At 43.8% G+C, this 24,154-nt stretch overlaps 1 protein-coding gene across 6 annotated transcripts in view; it reads right to left on the reverse strand.

The window, feature by feature from the left end:
* Window positions 1–1,359: 1,359 nt before the first annotated feature.
* Window positions 1,360–24,154, reverse strand: part of SPI1 (Spi-1 proto-oncogene) — an 84,588-nt gene continuing 61,793 nt past the window's right edge. For 2 of the 6 annotated variants that reach the window (XM_056526529.1, XM_056526531.1), the window contains exons 2-5: window positions 10,699–10,789; window positions 9,054–9,244; window positions 2,246–2,402; window positions 1,361–2,068 (exon numbers count right to left, since the gene is read on the reverse strand). In XM_056526529.1, the coding sequence (XP_056382504.1) occupies window positions 1,752–2,068; window positions 2,246–2,402; window positions 9,054–9,244; window positions 10,699–10,789 (756 nt within the window). In that variant the 3' untranslated portion in view covers window positions 1,361–1,751. Of the gene's footprint in view, window positions 2,069–2,245; window positions 2,403–9,053; window positions 9,257–10,698; window positions 10,790–24,154 lie in introns of all 6 variants that reach the window. The other 4 variants (XM_056526528.1, XM_056526530.1, XM_056526527.1 and 1 more) reach the window with 3 other exon arrangements.

Genomic DNA, 24,154 nt, shown 5'->3' on the forward strand with positions numbered 1-24,154 from the left:
TCGCGGACACGCCTAATAGGGGACAATAGGGGACAAAACACTAACAATAGGGGACAACACACTCTCAATAGGGGACAAAACACACCCAAATAGGGGACAAAACACTCTCAATAGGGGACAAAACACACCCAATAGGGGACAAAAGACTCTCAATAGGGGATAAAACACTCTTCTGACACTCTTCTGCGCCTCTCTCACTGAGGGCAGCGGCAGCTGCCAGAAATGACAAGTGACATATGGAGCGTCACTGCTGGCAGAGTGAAGCACAGAGGAGCGTCACTCGTCACTGCCTGCTGGCCAGGTAAAAAGTAAGAAAAACAGGGGGATGAGGGAATGATTTGTCATTGCAGGGGGAATAATTTGGCATGAATGATTTTCCTAATTAATTACATTGTTTAGATTTTTTTAAAGCCTTATTACAGTGCAAAATGATTTATTTATATTTAGCTTTTTATCGTGTTTTGTAGGTAATTACATTCTGGAGTGAGTACAGTACAGTATTTTGTCATTTGGAAACATGTTTATACCTTTTTTTCCCAATATGGGACATCTCCCAATAGACACTTTTTGATTCCCCGTGAGTGTCCGCTATTGGGAGATTCTACTGTATCCGTAAATCTGTGTGTAAATGTGTACATATGTGTGTGTAAATATGTATGTGTGTATAAGTGTATCTATTTCTTGTACAGCAGTTGTACACTGGGATGTGTATAGAAAAGCTCTTTAGCTGAGCACACTCTAAACACGGCGGAAGCTGACACTTCATGTCAGTGGTTGGCATCGGAGTTATCCCTTAAAGCAATCCTGTGATTTCCATATTTCCACAACTTTTCCTTCATAGCCTTTCAAATTTAATGTTGAGGAACGTAGTTTGTAATAATGTTATAGTAGTCTCTGCATCTTCTAGTCCAGAGGTCTCCAACCCAGCCCTGAAGGCCCACCAACAGTCTAGGATTTTATTTTGTCTTAGTTCTATTCCAATGGACTAACTGAACAAAAAACTGGAATGTTGGTGGGCCTTGAGGACTGGGTTGGGGACCACTGTCCCAAACATCAAGTTAACAAGTTTTTCTACAATTGTTTTCTGAGATTTGTCTGTATTACAATGTTATATATACATGTATTTCATGGCTTCTGTTTTAGCTACAATACTAGGTGGTATTTTTTGTATTCTTACTACACCTATCAGTCCCCACTGACTAATAATAGGTACATTAGGGCTGTATCCGAAAATATTCTTTGTCAAGTGTGATGGAATTGCCCCAGGGTCCAAAACGAACATTAATGACGTAATATATAATGACTACTTTTTTGTATTTAAAACAATGTTTTCCCTTAAACATGTCAATGATATGCCAAAGCCTTAACATTTTAATAAAGTCATTTTGTACAAGTATACCAGTCTTAAGCTGTCACAATCAGAAATATTTTATTAACACTGATAAAAAAAAAAAGAAGATTCCACATGTAAGGTTTCTCAGGTGAAATATTGTATAGGATAATATTTTTGAAATAATGCTGAAATCTGGACCTGTTCTGAAGGTTGTCACCTTCCCCTAATCTTTTACTCCCCCTTCTTTGGTATAGTAATATGCTGCTTATTACTAAACCACACACCAGGCAAATAAAAAAAAATAATTACTATAATATTAATATTTACAATGGAATGTTGTTCTTTTATATAAAGTCTTTCGTACCAAAGGATTGGGTAAAAGCATATTCATACTGTGGATGGAGTCGATGTATGAATCTCAGTGATGGTAGTGCTTCCTCGAATTGTACATTTTGTGCAGAACCTCTCCACTGAACTGATATGTCAACTTTTTCTTGACCTTTCTCACTTCTCCAGTTTTGCCATAGTTGCGCAATGCCCTGGCCATCTTTTGGTAGGTCATCTTCTTGCGATTGCCTTTTTGAATACCCCATCGGTGAGCAAGGGCTTCTTTGTGCTTAGAGGAAAACTGGAAGGTTCCTTTGTCTTTATCAACCCACCAAATGCTTTCTTTCATGTCTCCACTGTGCAATAGCTCTAACAGGAATTGATATAGTCGAATTTTCTTCTTATTTCCTATAAAATACAAGATGAGCTGTTCTTAGAAAATGTAGGTGAAGCATGGGGAATTTATCAACTTGCCAGACTGCAAAAGGTTGAACTTTACACCCTGCTGGCCAATTAGGCAGAGCTTGATGTAAAGTGGGCATAAACTCTGAAACACCACTGTCTACAGATATTTGACTTTCTAACCTGATTCTCCAAGAAGCATCCCATAAGCAGAGTCTCGAGGATCCATCTCTCCATCTGACACCTCCAATGGGGGGCTTCGTCTTTCATGGTCATCTTCCTCTGAGCTGGGTGGTGCAGGAGATGTGTATGGTACACAGACGCGAGGGACATATGACACCTTGAAAAGAATATAATATCTGTATAGTTTGTCATGTTTCACATTTTAAGAGGTTCTCCTAAGATACTATACAAAGAAAAATGAATACAGTACATTATTAAAGTTGGATCAGTCAGTTTCCTGTTAAGAAATGACCATTCCCAGCCAACTCTTTATCCAAATCTAATTTTTTCAGAATCATGGGGGGAGGGGCACAGCTGTCTGAGCCTCAAAGACATCTTATAAAGTCTATGATACATATATTAAGTTGTAGATAATATTTAGTTAATGTAACTACAGTATATGAAATATGAAATCTTATCTCTTACAAAAAGATATTTAATAGACTTGTGCACTAGAAAAATTTTCGTTTAATTTCGTTTCGTTTTTTCGTTTTGGAAAAAAATTTCGGTTCGGCAATATTTTCGGTATAGATTTTTCGGATACATTCGGTATTCGGGTATTCGTGTTGTTTTTTTTCGGATACATTCGGTATTCGGGTACATTCGGTAAATCTTTTTAGTCTTTTTTTGGACTTTAGCGATCCTAATAAATAATGGAGATACCTTTTTTATTAAAATTTTGCAGGGTATCATAAAAAAATCATAATAAAAAAGATACAGTGGTGATGAAAAAAATTGTATCTAATGAAATGTATCATTTTTATTATGAAATGTTTATTCATTTTTAAACAGGGATCAATTTATGTGAGCGGGTAAAGCACTAAAAATGTAGCCGACAATAATGAAAATGTAGTGTGTGCGTGTTTTTCACTTTTTTTTTTAAAACATTTTTTAGGTAGTACTACTACTCCCAGCATGGAACACACTCTTCCATGATGGGAGTAGTAGTTACCTGTACTAATTGACAGATTGCAGGGGTCCCTTGCGATCCTCTTGTATAATGTATAGATGCGCCGGCTGCTCTTCTATGGTCCCCTGCACTCACGTATATATACACATATTCATATTTCCCGCAGAGCTGTGATTGGCCAGATGGTTCCAGCCAATCACAGCTCTCTGTGAGAAATAGGAATATGTGTATATATACGGCCGTGCAGGGGACCATAGGAGAGCGGCAGCCGCATTCATACATTATACTGGAGGATCGCAGCGGGTGTCAGGAGTGATACCCGCAGTGATCTTTCCTTTACTACAAGTACTACCACTCCCAACATGGAGCACACTCTGCTCCATGCTGGGGACTGCAGTACCTGTATTAATAGACAGATCGCAGCGGGTGTCAGAAGTTACACTCGCTGCCATATGTCTATTAATGCAGGCACTACAGCTCCCAACATGGAGCAGAGTGTGCTCCATGTTGGGAGTATTAGTACCTGCAGTAAGGGACAGATCCCAGGGATGTCACTCCTCCTGACACCCCCTGCGATCCTCCTTATGTGAATGTCGGGATCAGCTGTTCTCAGGGCTACAGAGCCAGGAGAACAGCTGACGCTGAGCCGTAGGTATACATCGTATATCTACTGCCCAGCAAGAACTTACAGTGAGCTTGCAATGTGTATACAGCATACACATTGCTGGCTCACTTAACCCCTTGCTGAGCTGTGCGCTATGCGGAAGCCCAGCAAGGGAAGAGTTAACTTACACTGCTGGACAGTGTAGGTTAACCCTTTGTGCAGTATACACTTTATACAGCTATCTATAGATAGCTGTATACAGTGTATACAGAAGACGAAGTCCAGCTTACTTCCCTCGAGTCCCGGGCCGGGTTCGTGTAGCCCCGCCCCCTAGTGGTGACGTCATTAGGGGGCGGAGCTACAGAAGGGAACAAGGCTAGTTTATCTGAAGCTCTGTTCACATTGTACGTTTTGTATAATGTGAACAGACCCTTCTGGCAGTGTCTACCCAGACAGGGAGACTCCAGCTGTTGCTAAACTACAACTCCCAGCATGCCCAGACAGCCAAAGGCTGTTTGGGCATGCTGGGAGTTGTAGTTTTGCACCAATTGGTGGCTCCCTGTTTGGGTAGACATTGCATCATGGGTGCTCTCCCCAGCGGACAGCGCCAAAAATGTCATAACCAATTTTTTGTGTTTTTTTTTCTTCTCGTTTCAGATCCGTGTATGCAGAGGATTACTGCGGATTCGATGGATTACGGCGGATTATTTTTTTTCCCTTTAATAAAATGGTTAACGAGGGCTGTGGGGGAGTGTTTTTTTAAATAAAATAATTTTTCCAATGTGTTGTGTTTTTTTTTTTATTTTTATTGAATTTTCAGGGTTAGTAGCGGAAGCTGTCTTATTGACGGAATCCATTACTAGGCCAGGGTTTAGTGCTAGCCCCAAAAACAGCTAGCGCTAACCCCCGATTATTACCCCGGTACCCACCGCCACAGGGGTGCCGGGAAGAGCCGGTACCAACAGGCCCGGAGCGTCAAAAATGGCGCTCCTGGACCTAGGCGGTAACAGGCTGGCATTATTTAGGCTGGGGAGGGCCAGTAACAATGGTCCTCGCCCACCCTGGTAACGTCAGGCTGTTGCTGTTTGGTTGGTATTGTGCTGAGAATGAAAATACGGGGAACCCTATGCGTTTTTTTTTTAAATTTAAATAAAAAAAATTAAAAAAAAAAACGCATAGGGTTCCCCGTATTTTCATTCTCAGCCAGATACCAACCAAACAGCAACAGCCTGATGTTACCAGGGTGGGCGAGGACCATTGTTACTGGCCCTCCCCAGCCTAAATAACGCCAGCCTGTTACCGCCTAGGCCCAGGAGCGCCATTTTGACGCTCCGGGCCTGTTGGTACCGGCTCTTCCCGGCACCCCTGTGGCGGTGGGTACCGGGGTAATAATTGGGGGTTAGCGCTAGCTGTTTTTGGGGCTAGCACTAAGCCCTGGCCTAGTAATGGATTCCGTCAATAAGACAGCGTCCACTACTAACCTTGAAAATTCAATAAAAAAAAAAAACACAACACATTGGAAAAATTATTTTATTTAAAAAAACACTCCCCCACAGCCCTTGTTAACCATTTTATTAAAGGAAAAAATAAATAATCCGCCGTAATCCATCGAATCCGCAGTAATCCTCTGCATACACGGATCTGAAACGAGAAGAAAAAAAAACACAAAAAATTGGTTATGACATTTTTGGCGCTGTCCGCTGGGGAGAGCACCCATGATGCAATGTCTACCCAAACAGGGAGCCACCAATTGGTGCAAAACTATAACTCCCAGCATGCCCAGACAGCCTTTGGCTGTCTGGGCATGCTGGGAGTTGTAGTTTAGCAACAGCTGGAGTCTCCCTGTCTGGGTAGACACTGCCAGAAGGGTCTGTTCACATTATACATAACGTACAATGTGAACAGAGCTTCAGATTAATTAGCCTTGTTCCCTTCTGTAGCTCCGCCCCTAATGACGTCATCACTAGGGGGCGGAGCTACACGAACCCGGCCCGGGACTCGAGGGAAGTAAGCTGGACTTCATCTTCTGTATACACTGTATACAGCTATCTATAGATAGCTGTATATAGTGTATACCGCCCAAAGGGTTAACCTACACTGTCCAGCAGTGTAAGTTAACTCTTCCCTTGCTGGGCTTGCGCATAGCGCACAGCTCAGCAAGGGGTTAAGTGAGCCAGCAATGTGTATACTGTATACACATTGCAGGCTCACTGTAAGTTCTTGCTGGGCAGTAGATATACGATGTATACCTACGGCTCAGCGTCAGCTGTTCTCCTGGCTCTGTAGCCCTGAGAACAGCTGATCCCGACATTCACATAAGGAGGATCGCAGGGGGTGTCAGGAGGAGTGACATCCCTGGGATCTGTCCCTTACTGCAGGTACTAATACTCCCAACATGGAGCACACTCTGCTCCATGCTGGGAGCTGTAGTACCTGCATTAATAGACATATGGCAGCGAGTGTAACTTCTGACACCCGCTGCGATCTGTCTATTAATACAGGTACTACAGTTCCCAGCATGGAGCAGAGTGTGCTCCATGTTGGGAGTATTAGTACTTGTAGTAAAGGAAAGATCACTGCAGGTATCACTCCTGACGCCCGCTGCGATCCTCCAGTATAATGTATGAATGTGGTGGCCGCTCTCCTATGGTCCCCTGCACGGCCGTATATTTACACATATTCCTATTTCTCACAGAGAGCTGTGATTGGCTGGAACCATCTGGCCAATCACAGCTCTGCGGGAAATATGAATATGTGTATATATATGTGAGTGCAGGGGACCATAGAAGAGCAGCCGGCGCATCTCTATATTATACAAGAGGATCGCAAGGGACCCCTGCAATCTGTCAATTAGTACAGGTAACTACTACTCCCATCATGGAAGAGTGTGTTCCATGCTGGGAGTAGTAGTACTACCTAAAAAATGTTTAAAAAAAAAGTGAAAAACACGCACACACTACATTTTCATTATTGTCGGCTACATTTTTAGTGCTTTACCCGCTCACATAAATTGATCCCTGTTTAAAAATGAATAAACATTTCATAATAAAAATGATACATTTCATTAGATACAATTTTTTCCATCACCACTGTATCTTTTTTATTATGATTTTTTTATGATACCCTACGAAATTTTCATAAAAAAGGTATCTCCATAATTTTTTAGGATCGCTAAAGTCCAAAAAAAGAATAAAAAGATTTACCGAATGTACCCGAATACCGAATGTATCCGAAAAATCAAACTATCCATATCCTTTTTATTATATTTGTTATCAGAATGAATTCTTCACGTTCGTTTACAGATAACGAATGCATTCGTTATTTACAGCTGGGAAATAACGAATGTATTCGTTACTTTGCTATTCGTATTATCGTGGCTATTCGGGAATGTTCAAAATATGTTTTCGTGCATTCGGATCGGTCCGAATGCACGAAAACGGTAAAATTCGTTAATTTAGACATTCGTGCCGAACCGAATTGCACATGTCTAATATTTAATACTCTGCAGTTACAACTACAACATCAGTATCAGCAGCTACATTTTCCAATGAGAACTCTGAAATGTAATAGACACATGTGATTAGATATTTCCCTTCACTCAGAAGTCTTGTAACCATAGTCATTAATGTAAAAAAGCAATGTTCAGCTCAAAGCACAGACAAGTGCGGACCACACCGGATGTAGGGCACATGAAAATAGGGAACTGTCCAGCTCCACTGCTCATGAATTATGGATTTTCTTATTGTGTACAAATCACATGGAGTCACACAAGACGCACAAGATACAAAGTGACATGTTTTGGCCGGTCAGACGAGCCAGAAGAGTCTATAAGTAGGACTGGTCTGACCAGCCGAAACGCGTTTTGTGTGAATCCATGTGATTTATTCACAATAAAGAAATCCATTCTTCACCAGCAGTGGAGCTGGACATTTCCTTTTTGCATAGTTATTAATGATCAAGAAAAAACATGAATCATGACCAATGGGACAGATTTGCAGTAGTCACGACCTAACAAGAATGACTAATGATCATATAAGAGATTGTACAGGATTGGGAAAACATGGCTGCTGTTTTCTAAAAAAAATTGTACTATACCCACCTACAGGTTACGTATGGTCTTACAGCTCATTATTCATTTACCAAACATAACACATGGACAGGGGTGGCACTGTTTCTAGAAGGTAGCAGCCATTATTTTGCAATCTTGTACAACTCATTTAAGTGATCTTGAGCAAGCAATGAGCTAAACATTTCACATGTTTTGTCCACCTTTTTTAAAAATCTGATGGTAAATTGTTGTTTGTTTATCTTGTGCCTATGTAAATCCATAAAGTAATGACATATCTTGAAGCCGAGGTATAAACTTGTAGCTATAGGATCCCTAAGCAAAATCTGTGGCTTTTGGGATTTTTGAAGCCCTATCTGGTTCCAGGGCACATCTATCCTCAACACTTCATTCAGATATGTTTCTGGCTGCAAGAATCTATTTTGTACGTCCAAGGAGCTTCTCTCCCCCACATGATGATAAAATTGTCTGCATGAGGTCTTAGGCACTAGTGTTGCTCGCGAATATTCGCAATTCGAATATTATTCGCGAATATCGCATATTCGCGAATTCGCGAATTTCGCGAATATAGCGCTATATATTCGTAATTACGAATATTCGTTTTTTTTTTTTTTTTTTTTTTCTTCTTCACAGTACACATCACAGTGATCACCCCTCTCTGCTTCCAGCTTGTGTGGTGTAAAGAAGGCTCTAATACTACTGTGTGAGACTGGCGCGCGAAAATTTGCATATGCTAATTTTCGCATATGCGAATTTCCACACATGCTAATTTTCGCATGCGCTTATTTTCGCGTACGCGAAAATAAAACGGAGAATATAACGAATATGCGAATATTCGCGAATATATGACGAATATTCGTCCATATATTCGCGAATATTCGCGAATTCGAATATGGCCTATGCCGCTCAACACTATTAGGCACACAGAAAATTCATATGGATGAAGTGTGTACAATGGCTCATATATTTTCTTCTGGGCATGAGGTTTAAGAATTGAGAAAAGGTGGTGGACATAATGGCAACAAATTGAGAAGGTTCCTCTAAGTGACCTGAATGTCTTCAGAGGTTAAATACTGGATTGTTGGTTCAGATATAACAGAATCAGCTAGATATCTGCATAGTTCATCTCTTATATAACTGATGCTGATAAATTTAGTAGAAATTGTATAGAATTGTAAAGTTAGAATACCTGATGCGTCAGTGGTAAGTGTGGATGTGGCGCGGTCATCCCAGGTTCCAGGACGTGCATTTGTTCTATCTCCATGTGTCGGTACAACTGCTGCAGCTGTGGGGGTTGTACACTTTGCAGTTCTGTGAGCTGGGAATCTGGAAACCCATCGAGATCTCCATGTAAATGGGGGGTGTACTCCCAGTAATGTTCTAAGAGAGAAGCTAAAGGGGGGTTAGACATGATGCATATGTTTTTTTGTATAATGAATTTTAAAGGGGTTGAACAAGAATAAAAAACATAACTCTGCACCAAATCTCTCCATCTGCCTGATATTACAGCCCAGCTACATTGAAGTGCAAGGTGATGAGCTGCAAAACGGCACACAACAATAGGCAGGTATAGCATTGCTTTCTGTACAATCCCATTAATGTATAAAAATGTAACCTAAAATACTTCATTCCTGATAGCTTCATCCATCTTAGACACTGAACCCCAGGATATATCATAAATGCCTGATAGGTTGGGGTACCATTTTTAAGGCCCAACCTATAGGCGGAATGGTTCTCCAAGATTAAATGGCCATATCCAGATGGAAAATAAATAGATGGCAGGCTTGCTTGGTAGTTATCTTTCATAGACTTTGATAGAGCTCTCTTTTAAATACTCAAAAGGATGAGGTTGTGGGTAAACACTTTGTTTTGCTAAGCAGGCCTCTTTGGGTGGGAGCCCCAGAGGTGAGACCCTCACACAACACATATCCTGTAGATGTGCCATAAGAGTCTTAGGTGAGAAAACCAGACACATCTTTATAGTATCTAATACTATCTATGTACTGTACTCCATGTATTGTGTCTAGTGATGCTAATATTTAATTACAGAGCATTTGCCACACTTTTTGTAACTTTCTGTGACTAAAAGTCTGTTCCATGTACATAAGGGTCCAGCAGTTGTCAGGATTTATACAAACCCTATTAAAAGTAAGGAGAGTTCCAGAAATTTCTGAATTAAATCTACTCTATATGAATATACCCCAACCGGTACATATTATGGCTTGTGCAGATCCTGCTTCTATCAACGGACGTGGTTGCAGCTTCTTGGGACCAATTTGGCCATAATCAGTGTTTCCTGTGATATATCCTTCATCCTTCACCTTGTAATCTGCTAAACCCAACATGCCTGAGGAAGCGGGTGACCGTGAAACGTGTTGCATTATGGGAAATAAATCCTTTTAACTTCTTATCTGGTCTCAGCGCTTCCATTGATCCTGCTCTGCTACCTGGAGATTGCTTGTTTTTATCGTGATATTATGTCTTGACCTCTAACATATATTATTCATTTGTGAAATCTGAAAACTAAAGTTGATGAAGATCTATAGCTCAACTTAAAAGTTATTGAGCCTACCTGTTACCTACAAAACACTCGGACAGTGTGCAGGCTTTTCCAAGTGGTACAATGCAGCAACATCGGACGCAGCTCGGATTATATATATATATATATATATATATATATATATATATATATATATATATATATATACAGTATATATATATATATATATATATATATATATATATATACATGATTTGGGCTAACAATCTAGTTGTTTAGGGTGTAGATTTAAGTGTGCTTATTGGGCTGTTATCAAAAGATATTCAATCCGTACCATGGCTTTCACTGTCACTGAGATATTGGTAATATTCAGGGGGTGGCCGGTACACCTCTGGCTCATAGGGAACAAGCTCTTCTGGATGTGTCTGAAAGAGAGAGATAAAAACAAAAGCAATAACAGTTTACTCATATACGATAAGGACTTAATCAAAAAAAAAAAAAAAAGAATCTTAGCTACTTTGTTAACTATAGCAGTGCAATCTATTGATCAACATATCATGAATAGTTGATGAAGGGCACGCTACTGGAGAAAATAATAGAGCAGGATATTTTATTTGTCTAGTCTTCCTTTCCATGGTGTCTGGCAGCTACTTATTTCTATAAGCTCTATATGCATATTAGGTTATGGCTCATATGTATGTTAATGAGCCATTCAGGATTGATCATAGGCAGACCAGTAGTCATTACAGAATTCCTAGTTTGCTTTCAACTCAGAATATTCAAGGGATGCGTGTAAAATGGTTCTTCTGTCCTGGGAGCCAGCCAGAAGAGGAGGAATAGAGGTGGGACTATGCAGGACAACTGGGACCCCACTGTATATCTCAAATCATGAGATCCTAGCTGAAAATACTTTGGGGGCCTGAAGTTGATTCAAGAAATATATATATTTTTTGCATATAGAGAGATCAGGGAGGTGTCATAGAGAAGAGTCCAGTGCTAGCACTTATCCTTAGTAAGACATATGAACAGAATAAATCTGACAGAACCTTTGCTAATATTGTAGGTCCTATGAAGAGCTGCAGCCCAGGTTCACACCACCAATGAGGAAAAGGAATGAAGCCAACCTGACTTTCACCCCTTTTTATCAGCTATATCTATAACATGCATAGCCTTGTTTAGTTAGAAATAACGTTTTGATAGAGCTTAATGTCAACTCATTGTACCAATTAAAAAAGATTATATAGTGCATATAAATTTTATGACAAATGACTACATGATTTATATGAATTTTCCTTCTCATAAATCAGACAGTCCGGGGAATATTACTTAAAGGGGTACTCCGCAACTAGACATCTTCTCCCCTATCCAAAGGATAGGGAATAAGATCTTAGATCGCCACGGTCCCGCTGCTGGGGACCCCGGGGATCGCCACTGCAGCACCCCGCCATCATTACTGCACAGAGCGAGTTCCCTCCCAGCGTAATGACGGGCGATACAGGGGCCGGAGCAGCGCGACGTCACGGCCCCGCCCCTCATGACATCACGGCCCGTCCCCTTAATGCAAGTCTATGGCATGGGGCGTGACGACCGCCACGCCCCCTCCCATAGACTTGTACTGACGGGGCGGGCCATGACGTCACGAGGGGTGGAGCCGTGACGTAACGATGCTCCGGCCCCTGTATTGCCCGTCATTACGTGCAGAGCGATCTCCCTCTGCGCAGTAATGATAGTGCGGTGCTACAGCAGCGGGACCCCGGCGATCTGACATCTTATCCCCTATCCTTTGGATAGGGGATAAGATGTCTAGGGGCGGAGTACCCCTTTAATACTGTCCTAAAGTTAGAATAAAAGCAGACCAAACAGGCAGAAATGTTTCACTATGATTCACACTGTATCATACGTTGTGGTTCAACTTTTAAGGCATGACAGACTCCGTCCTCTTCCCTATACCATTTCATGGCAATAATATTTTGCAAGAAAAAAAATGGCAACCACATGAATAAATCTGACAAATGTAATAATATTCTTCGATTGAACCTTTTTTTAGACACTTTTAAATTGTCACAGATGGCCTAAAATGTCTCTAAACCACATTATATAGTGGACACACGGCATATTTGGATACATTGAATTTTCTCCACATACTCAGGAGCAGCAAGACTACTGCCTACTAGATACTGAGACAGAGAAAAGGTACAGTGCCACAACTTTACTGCACCTCCTTCTCCAGGCCTATCTCATGGGAGTTTGAGTTGTTCTACTGGATGTAGGAGCAGGATAAAATGAGTATTAGGTGTTACCATGTTATGCAGAAGAGGGGGCACTGCTATTGAGTAAGTGGCACAAACAGAACTAAGTCTGTGTATAGATACAGTATTACTCTGTAGCACAAAGGATGTGTTATTACTTTGAGGACACAGGGGCACTATGGCACTGTGTAGGTGCACAGATGTGGCACTTTTATTTCGTGGGGGAAGTACTTAGTACTTTTGTTTAATAGAGACAGGGCACTATAACTATGAGAGAGAAACTCAGGGGCAGAGAGGGCAATTATTACTATGAGAACTTGCAGAGGGTAATAATACTATGCTTGACCCAGAGGGGGTATAATTACTATGTGGCAGCATAAATCCTGGTACTATTACTGTGGACCAAGGGGCTATTATTACTGTGTAAGGGCAAATTTTACAGTACATTATGAGAGGCACAAATGGGCTATAGTGCAGAGGCAAAAAGAAGGGAACTCTTACCTTGTGGTGCACAAAGTGGGCAAAAGCACTATAAAAACATAAGATGTGGCGGTTTTGTGCAGAGATAATTTGTGGCTAAAAGTCATCATGTTGGTCTATTAAACTATATTCTGTTTAAAAGCTGACAGTAAGTGGTTAAGTCCCCTACTAAAATATTGCACAGTACCCACTTACATTAATGGGTTGTCTGCGTAAAGGCCCTTTTACATGGGCCGAACATCGTGCAAAGAGGATTCCTAGGAACGCTAATTGCTCATTTGCTAATTTCTGTGTAAAAGGACCAGTGATCAGCTGACGAAAAAGCAAAAGCTTGTCCATCAGCTCATTGCACCTTTTGTGCCACCTTTAAAATTGTTGCTATCAGCTGTATATCACCCTGTGTAAACAGGTGAAGTGTGACTGACAGTGATGATTTCAATGGGTCTGACAGCCGTGCGCCCTTGTGAAGGCTTGGCAAACAAGTGTGGATCAGCATGATCATCTCTGGTTGCTAGCCTCCCGTCCGTCTGTGTAAATTGGCCCTTATACAGAACAGGACAGGTCCTCCAGAGCAAAAAACACTCTGTTACCGTTCACTTCTCTATTAAAGAGATAGGGGTACCAAACTAGAAAACCTTTTAAAGGCTTGGGCTTAGTAAACCTTCAATTGCTTTTCCTGTTTCCAGTTTTATTCCCCTAATCTACTCATAATTAAAACTCAAATGAAAGCTTTCATAACTGGAATGAACATTATACCCACAAAAGTTCCTAGTGTTAACACCCATCACTCTACACCTCAATGGAGTAGTCGTCTAAGGTTTCTGTAGCTGAGAATCTTGGCATGATTAGAAATGAAATAAACACTTTTGCTTATTACACCATCTGTCTGAAACGAAATGTTTTCAGCTTATGTTGAAGTGCCAGCGAGCACATACCATCGGATCTAAGTTAATGATGGATTATCTGTCTAAAAGATGATCAGGTATCAGCTATCAGAATACAGGAGAATGTAGTAGCTTAATCCTAAACCTTATATACCTGGTGTCCTGTGGAAGAGATATCTCAGGGGTTCTTTAACATGCTTCCAATAAATCAATGGTCTGCAATTTGTAGGTCTGCAATACTCTCACTACAAGGAAATACACAAGAGAAGCGACAGCATGTACTCACCACAAGGCTGGTATCTATATGTCCGGAGGTCTGGGACACCGGGAGGACATCAGGCTTCCAGCCTGATGTCCACAACTTCCAGCCTGATGTCCACAACTTCCAGCCTGATGTCCACAACTTCCAGCCTGATGTCCACAGCTTCCAGCCTGATGTCCACAACTTCCAGCCTGATGTCCACAGCTTCCAGCCTGATGTCCACAACTTCCAGCCTGATGTCCACAACTTCCAGCCTGATGTCCACAGCTTCCAGCCTGTTGTCCACAACTTCCAGCCTGATGTCCACAGCTTCCAGCCTGATGTCCACAACTTCCAGCCTGATGTTCCCAGCTTCCAGCCTGATGTCCACAACTTCCAGCCTGATGTCCACAACTTCCAGCCTGATGTCCACAGCTTCCAGCCTGATGTCCACAGCTTCCAGCCTGATGTCCACAGCTTCCAGCCTGATGTCCACAACTTCCAGCCTGATGTCCACAGCTTCCAGCCTGATGTCCACAGCTTCCAGCCTGATGTCCTCCCGGTGCCCCGGACCTCCGGACGTATAGATACCAGCCTTGTGGTGAGTACATGATGTCGCTTCTCTTGTGTATTTCGTTGTTACTTCAGCTTTGTTGCGTGCACCCCGCACTTATCAAGTTATTCACAGGATTCCCAGCCTCCTCCACCTATATATCTTCCCAGCATTAGTGACATATGACGTGGTGCTCTCCCCTTCATTCTCTTGCTCTAATGTGTACTCTCACCAGGGCTCAAGTCCTGCAGGAACTCATGGGAACGGAGTTCCTGCACTTTTTCCATAGCAAGAACGCAGTTCCCATTAGCAGGAGTCCTGCAGGACCAGCCCTTAAAGGGGTACTCCGCCCCTAGACATCTTATCCCCTATCCAAAGGATAGGGGATAAGATGTCTGATTGCGGGGTTCCCGCTGCTGGGGACCCCCGTGATCTCGACTGCAACACCCCAGACAACCGGTGCACGTAGCGAACTTTGCTCCGTGCTGAATGACTGGTGATGCGGGGCAGAGGCTCATGACTTCACAGTAATGCCCCCTCAATGCAAGTCTACGAGAGGGGGCGTGAGGGCCATCACGCCCCCTCCCATAGACTTGCATTGAGGGGCCGTGACAGTGACGTCATGAGCCTCCGGCGCTGCACCCAATGCTCTAAACAAACGCCAGGTGCCGCAGGGAGAACGTGGGGGTCCCCAGCGGCGGGACCCCCAGAATCAGACATCTTATCACCTATCCTTTGTCTAGTACCCCTTTAAGTGGGTGAGTTCCCACACTTTTTCCCAGGATTTGACCCCTGACTCTCACTACAAGCACTCGAAGGCATCTTGGGAGTGATAGTGTTTCAAAGCAAGAAGAGCCACAAGACGAAGCTCTAGATTAAAACACACCCTTTGCTTAGTATATATCAATATATGTTCATTTAAATATAACAGGTTATAGCAGATGGAGTATTGCTTATAACTGATTATTGCTTATCTATTAAAAAGAAATTATATAAGATGATAGTAAAAGTATTTATTTATTTTTTTCAAAAAAAGCACCACCCTTGCCCATGAGTTGTGTCTAGCATTGCAGATCATTCTAATTTGAGTAAAGGTAATATAACACTATACTAAAATACTATACAATACTATTAACTAGTGCTTCAAAAATTGTGAAGTGGGCCTCACCGGTGAGATGCCACCTAGTTGTTGAGGAGCAGCAGAGGAGGCTATTTAAATAAAAAAAAAAATGAATATAAGCTACACAGTCCTTCCCCTGTCTGCAATACTCTCTGGTTTAACAAAACCTCATTCACCGGAAAGGTGGAAAACCGCATACAGGGCAAAAATGAGCCGACCGGAGTCAGCGTTTCACTCTGGTCAGCTCATTGAAATGAATTACATACGGGACCACATACGAAGGCATATGGGAGCGCAAGTTTTCAGCTGCCCCTGCCATATGCGGTCCCATATGGGACAAAACGTGATGTGAACCCAGCCTAACTCTTTAGGCCCAGATTTATCAAACTGTGTGAGAGAAAAAATTTAGTGATTTCCCCACAAGAACTAATTACCGCTCAGCCAGTGAGATGTGGTAAAGTGAAACCTGAGCTGTGATTGGTTGCTGTGGGAAAATCCCTCTAGTTTTTCTCTCACACAGTTTGATACATCTAGGACATTGTGTACTTTGTTATGTTATACAGTTTTTGCATGGACTTCTACCCCATGGTGTGTCTGGTGAGGCCCAGGAATCATCACTTTGGTCTGTTGGGTGAAGCCCCTGAAGAGTTTGAGAAGCCCTGGTATATAGACACAAACGTTGACAAGAGTGACACTGTTTGGGGGGGAAAGAATAGAATGAATGTTTTTCTTATCTCATAAAAACCCTGTAATTGATCAGTAGGTAACTCAAATGCTTTGAAAGGATAACCCCCAATCCTAACTTTAAATGAAACCCTAGAGGAGTAATCCGGCGCGCACTTTTTTCCTTTTATCCCGTCCGGGCTGCAAAATAAAAGAAAACACACTTTCTCTTACCTGCCAACGAGCCCCCGGAGCTCTGGTACACTCCGATACAGGTGTTCGGTCCCCGGGCTGTATTCTTCTTACTTCCTGTTAGCCCGGCACGTCACACGGAGCTTCAGCCTATCACTGGCCGAGGCGGGACATCGCTGCGGCCGGTGATAGGCTGAAGCTCCGTGTGACGTGCCGGGCTAACAGGAAGTAAGAAGAATACAGCCCGGGGACCGAACACCTGTACCGGAGTATACCGGAGCTCCGGGGGCTCGTTGGCAGGTAAGAGAAAGTGTGTTTTCTTTTATTTTGCAGCCCGGACGGGATAAAAGGAAAAAAGTGAGCCCCGGAGTACTCCTTTAAACAGCTAAATAATCTTTACTTTAGGAAACTAAAGTGAAATATAAGATAACACAAATATTTTAGGTATTTATACTTTATTTGTATTTTTGTATTTGTATATATATATATATATATATATATATATATATATATATATATTTCCAAAATACCAACAGAGCAGCACATCCAAAAGGCAGATAAGTGAAGCGGTGCCAGCGGCGAAATAGCCCGGTCAAGGCGGTCACACATCCAAGATAGTAATCCGCAGCACTCCAGGAGTAGGTGCAAAAATAAAGTGCTTTATTCCATACTAATACAGAGCTCTGTATTAGTATGGAATAAAGCACTTTATTTTTGCACCTACTCCTGGAGTGCTGCGGATTACTATCTTGGATATATATATATATATATATATATATATATATAAGAAGTCTCAAAGGAAGGGAAATATTTTAGTTTTGTTTCTACTCTACAGTTCCTGTTATGATTACTAATGATTGCACTTCTCCTCCCTCTATCACATCACCATCCATACAGAAACTAACTTGCTTCTTGAACTGTGTGACTTCGCTAAGCTTCCTCCATGACATCACCAACCAGAAACTATCCTGTTACAGATTGTGTGAATTTACTGAGCTTCCTCTATGACATCATAATCTAATCAGGAACTTGCTACATAGACTGTGTGACTTCACTTTTCTCCCTCTGTGATGGCACCACTGACCACAGATACCAACTCTAACTTTAGCTGTTACCTCTATGATATCACCGAAAAACAGAAACTCACCTGCTACAAAGATCAAGTCTGCACTGCAGTTACTATATGACAATACCTACCAAAAATTAACTGCATTCCATCATTGACATAACCAACCATTATCATACTAAGCTCTTATATAGGCTATGTGATTGCACTGTGCTTCTTTTTCTATGATCAGAAGTGTCTCTCCTATTAGGCGAGTTAGACGGCTGCCTAAAACCTCAGGCTGGACGGGGCCTCACAGCCGCCTAACCCGCCCCCTATGTGAGTGGTGATATGTACAATGTGCACATCTCCGCTCAGCAGAGTCTGACGACCCTGGATGCATTTAACTATAAGCGCAGCTATAGTTAAGCACTCGGCTGTGTTGACAGGGTGAAGAGACATTGGCCCCTCGCTCTGTCATTCACTCTTGTGGCCACCCACATTATGGGGGCAAACACAAAAGGGCACAGCGTCCTTCCATCATCATGTGCTGGAGCACAGAGCAGAGGGAAAGAAAGAGAGTAAACGCCACTGACTACGGGAGATAGGTGAATAACTTTGTCTTTTCTTTTACCATTGTCAAGGGGACTGCTGCTACCTAAAGGGGGCTGCTGTTACCTAAAGGGGACTGTTGCTACCTAAAGGGGGCTGCTACCTAAAGGGAGCAGCTGCTACCTAAAGGGGACTGCTGCTACCTAAGGGGACTGCTGCTACCTAAGGGGATTGCTGCTACCTAAAGGGGGGTGCTGCTACCTAGAGGGGACTGCCACTGCTTGCTACCTAGAGTGGGCAGCCACTGCTGCTACCTAAATGGGGCTGCCACTGTTGCTACCTGAAGGCGGCTGCTGCTGCTGCAACCTAGAGGGGGCAGCCACTGCTGCTACCTAGAGGGGGTGCAGCTTCTGCTACCTAGAGGGGGCTGCCGCTGCTTGCTAACTAGAAGGGGCTGCCACTGCTGCTACCTAAAGGGGGTTACTACTGCTGCTACCTAAAGGGGGCTGCTGCTGGTGCTACCTAGAGGAGGCTGCCCCTGCTGCTACCTAGAGGGGGCTGCCACTGCTTGCTACCTAGAAGGAGCTGCCACTGCTGCTACCTAGAGGGGGCTGCCACTGCTTCTACCTGAAGGGGTCTGATGCTGCTGCTACCTAAAGGGGGCTGCAACTGTTGCTACCTAAGGGGGCTGCTGCTACTACCTAAAGGGGGCTCCCACTGCCTAGAGGGGGCTGCCACTGTTGCTACCTGAAGGGGTCTGCTGCTGCTGCAACCTAGAGGGGGCTGCCGCTGCTGCTAACTGGAGGGGGTGCAGCTGCTGCTTGCTAACTAGAAGGGGCTGCCACTGCTGCTACCTGAAGGGGGCTGCTGCTGTAACCTAGAGGGGGCTGCTGCTGCTACTGCTAACTAGAGGGGGTGCAGCTGCTGCTACCTAGAGGGGGCTGCCGCTGCTTGCTAACTAGAAGGGGCTGCCACCTAAAGGGGGCTGCCGCTGCTGCTACCTAGAGGGGGCTGCCGCTGCTTGCTACCTAAAGGGGGCTGTCGCTGCTGCTACCTAGAGGGGGCTGCCACTGCTGCTACCTATAAAGGGGGCTGCCACTGCTGCTTCCTAGAGGGGGCTGCCACTGCCTAGAGGGGGGTGCCGTTGCTGCTATCTAAAGGGGGCTGCCGCTGCTTGCTACCTACAAGGGCCTACCACTGCTGCTACCTAGAGGGGTCTGCCACTGCTGCTACCTAAGGGGGCTGCTGCTACCTAAAGGGGGCTGCTACTGCTGCTACCTAGAGGGGGCTACCACTGCTGCTGCCTAGAGGGGGGTGCCGCTGCTGCAACCTAGAGGGGGCTGCTGCTACCTGGACGGGGCTGCCACTGCTGCCTAGAGGGGGCTGCCGCTGCTGCTACCTAGATGGGGTTACTGCTGATACTACTACTACCTAAAGGGGTCTGCTACTACTACTTAAAGGGGGCTTCTGCTACCACTACCTGAAGGGGGACTGCTACAACTATATGAAGAGGGGGGCTGCCCCTAATAAGGGGCTTGCACCTAACTACCAAATGGGGGGTTCCTATGCTTACCCCAACCCACTTTGCTCCCCACTCTACTGTGTAGGACATCCAGGGGTGTTATTATTACTAAATAGAGCGCTATAAGTGCTGGAAAGGTGCAGATCCTAAAATGTTTGTCTGGCAGGTTCTGTGGAGACGAGATGTGGCTGGAAGAAATCATCATGATGGTCTGGGCCAGATGGAGAAGAATAAGCAATTATAGATTTCACCTGATGTAACTGTGTGGCGTGCGGGGGTACAATGTAGGGCAGATGTTGTAACCCTGGGGGCAGATGTTATTAACTCCTTCTTGTCGTGATGCCAGGGCGTGGTTTAGCCTTCACCACCCAAAGGTAATACAGCTGGTCCTGGGCTAGGCACGGGGGCAATGAAGACAACGACGCCAAGTTACAGACAACGGTAGCTTTACTGAGGGTAAACAGGTGATACAGTCTATGCAGTAGAGCCAATATCCCAAGGAGGTGACCAGTGACACAGGGAGACCTTGAGGGTTGCTGGGACTTGTAGTATGTAGAGACAATTTAGTGCAGGCCACGGTGACTATATACACTGCTCAAAAAAATTAAGGAACACTAAGATAACACATCCTAGATCTGAATGAATGATCTAATCGTATGAAATACTTTTATCTTTACATAGTTGAATGTGCTGACAACAAAATTACACAAAAATGATCCATGGAAATTAAATTTATCAACCCATGGAGGACTGGATATGGAGTCACACTCAAAATCAAAGTGGAAAACCACACTACAGGCTGAGTAGTCAAAATGAGGCTCAGTAGTGTGTGTGGCCTCCACGTACCCGTATGACCTCCCTACAACATATGATGTCCCAGATGGGCTCAATAAGATTCAGGTCTGGGGAACAGGCGGGCCAGTCCATAGCATCAATGCCTTCCTCTTGCAGGAACTGCTGACACACTCCAGCCACATGAGGTCTAGCATTGTCCTGCATTAGGCCTGCTGGAGGTCATTTTGCAGGGCCCAGGCAGTGCTCCTCCTGCTCTGTGGTCACCACCTGAAATACCACTCCTTTATTGGGGGTGTCTTGCTAATTGCCTATAATTTTCACCTGTTGTCTCTTCCATTTGCACTACAGCATGTGAAATTGATTGTCAATCAGTGTATCTTCCTGAGTGGACAGTGGGATTTCACAGAAGTGTGATTGACCTTGAGTTGCATTGGGGGAGATTTATCAAAGTTGTCTATGTCCCGCATCAATATAGACCAAACTACAGAGGGTGAGGCTCGTCTATTGTGCACCTAATGTATCAAAAGTCGCACGACTCTGGATAAATTCTGTACACAGACTTCATGATCTATGCTTTAGACTGTATTTAAACCTGCTCCAACATGGTCTGACATTTCGGTGTACTTTCAGCCGATGCGACTTGTCGCAGAAAAGTCGCTTTTGATAAATTCAGCACCAATGCATTTTCCAATGCATTTCCGTCTAAAATAGACTAGAATGCATCACGTTCTAAAAATCCTCTAGAGCAAAAGTCGCAAAAAAGTTGCACATATTTAGACTGCGACTTTCTGTGCGACAAATTTAGACAGGAAAAACCAGTCTAAATCCTTTGATAAATATCCCCCACTGTGTTGTTTAAGTGTTCCCTTTATTTTTTTGAGCAGTGTAGAAGTCTTGGCTTGACTGACTTGACAATTGACATGATGATAACTTGAGCTTACTTGAGCTGAGTTTGGCTGCGGACTTTAGGATTGAGGTCTTCAATGCTCTGGACACACTCTGAGACAACTGCACTGGACATCAGCAGGAGCAAGAATGCTGGAAGAGAGAGATTGCAGCCCCTCCCCTGGTTTTGTAGGGGCTGTGCAAGGAGCCCATAGGTCACCCCCTAAGTCTGTCAGGTGCTGGCACGTAGAAAACAGATACAGTCCCTAATGTTGATATGCATAGAAGAATACAGAGCACTCACCAAGACTTGCTGTTACTTCTTTATTGTTCACATATACATGCGGGGTAAAGCATGCAGGGGAGCAGATGAAAAGGACACGGGGGACGGACCGCTGCATGCCAAAGTGACGGACTGTTGTCGCCAGCTCCATACCCCGGCGTCCTGTTCATCTGCTCCCCTGCATGCCTCACCCCACATGTATACGTGAACAATAAAGAAGTTACATCAAGCAAGTCTTGGTGAGTGCTCCATATTCTTCTATGCATATCATATATGTAATGTCCCAGTACAGAACATGGTTCTCTACTACCCTTAGGCCCTGTCAGGTTGAGTCCCTCAGTGACCTGGGGGCTCTCCTGCAGTGTCTCCCCTGCTGTTACTGTACTGTTATCTATTTTATTTTAAGGATAGTCAGTGTCCTAATGTATAGTCAGTATAAAGAACCTTTGGAGGACTCCAGCAGTTGTCGAAAGGACCTGTGAAATGTCACATGTTATGTCTATGTTGTCACATGTTACCCAGAGGGCACCAGCTTAACCTATGACCCACAGCTTTACCAATAGACTTTGGCTCAGCCCCCTCTATATAAGGGGGTGGCCATTACAATTCTCTGTCTTCCTTTACTGAGAACCAGCCAGTACAGAGATCTCAGTGCAAGTAACCAGCACCTGGAAGGCCTCCAATCTATAGTCATTCCAGTAAGTCAAAAGGATATGTCTGCTGTCACTAACCATAGTCAAGTCCAGTCTAAAGTCAAGCCTCAAGATAATTATCTAGTCTATTACCAGTCTGATTGGTCCCAGCAAGCTGTGAGGTCCTTTTGTGTTTCTGGCCACCTCTCTGGGAATTTGGCCTAGCTGTGAAGATAATACCATCTATCCAAACTATGTAAAGCCTCTGTTAAACCATAACTGGTCCTGGACTCTCCTTTCACTGCCTAGCCATTGGAATAGCAGAGGTACCATTCGTGTGGTTCCGGTACCCAAAAACCACTCTGGCGTCTGGTTAACAACACCTTGCCCCGGGGGTTAATACCATCTTGCCCCTTCACCTACACCGCTACACCCTGTGGTCCCGCCATACACCGTGGGTCACCACATATATAACTAGTGTTGTAATGTATAACTAGCAGATGAAAGGGTTGTTCCGATCGAAGGGGTCCCCTATAATTTTGAGATCGGGAAGCAGAGGCTTCCGTTAGAATGGAGCAGCAGGTCCCACCAATACTCCATTCATTCTCTGTATAAGCTGCTGGAAAAGGCTATCCTGTAAGGCTAGGATTCCACTTATTTATTTTTTTCCTGCCAGAAAAAAATTTCCTGACGTTTTTTCTGGTGTTTTTGCATTTGAGCCGAAATTGCACTTTTGGCCCCTTTGGCTTTTTTTCAAAATTTGTTGGATACCAAAAAAACAAAAAAACAAAAGGATGCAGTAGGGATGGGAAAAATGTATTTAACAAAATTTTTATTTTTTACAATTACATTTTTATACATTTTCACTAAAGTGTGTGTGTGTTTCACTTTTTTGTTCTCAATTTTTTACATTGTTTAGGTGGTACTGCAACTCCCAGCATGGAACAGACTGTTCCATGATGGGAGTAGTAGTACCTGTACTAATAGACATATCGCCCGGATGTCATTCCTGACACCCGATGCGATCCTCCATAATATAGCAGAGATGCGGAGCGGCTCTCTACAGTGCTCGCATCTCTGCTCTGTACTCCGGGCCGGCCAGTGATGTGAATAGAACATCACTCATTCATATTTTCTGCCCAGAGTGGGGATTGGCTGGATGGTTGCAGCCAATCCCTGCTCTCAGAGGGAAATATGAATGAGTGATGTTCTATTCATATCACTGGCCAGCCAGAGTACAGTGCAGAGATGCGGAGCACAGGAAAAAGCCGCTCCGCATCTCTGCAATAAATAAGACGATCGCATCGGGTGTCAGGAGTGACACCTGCTATGATCTGTCCTTAACTGCAGGTACAACATGGAGCACACTCTGCTCTATGCTGGGAGTTGTAGTACCTGCATTAATAGACAGATTGCAGCGAGTGCAACTTCTGACACCTGTTGCGATCTATCTATTAATGCAGGTACTACAGCTCCCAGCATGGAGAAGAGTGTGCTCCATGTTGGGAGTATTAGTACCTGCAGTTAAGGAAAGATCACAGCGGATGTCACTCCTGACACCCGCTGTGATCCTCCAGTATAATGTATAGATGCATCCGGCGGCTCTTCCATGGTCCCCTGCACTGACGTATATATACACCTATTCATATTTCCCACAGAGGGATGTGATTGGCTGGTACCATCTGGCCAATCAC

This window comes from Hyla sarda, chromosome 6, assembly GCF_029499605.1.
Source record: "Hyla sarda isolate aHylSar1 chromosome 6, aHylSar1.hap1, whole genome shotgun sequence".
Classification (NCBI taxonomy): Eukaryota; Metazoa; Chordata; class Amphibia; order Anura; family Hylidae; genus Hyla; species Hyla sarda.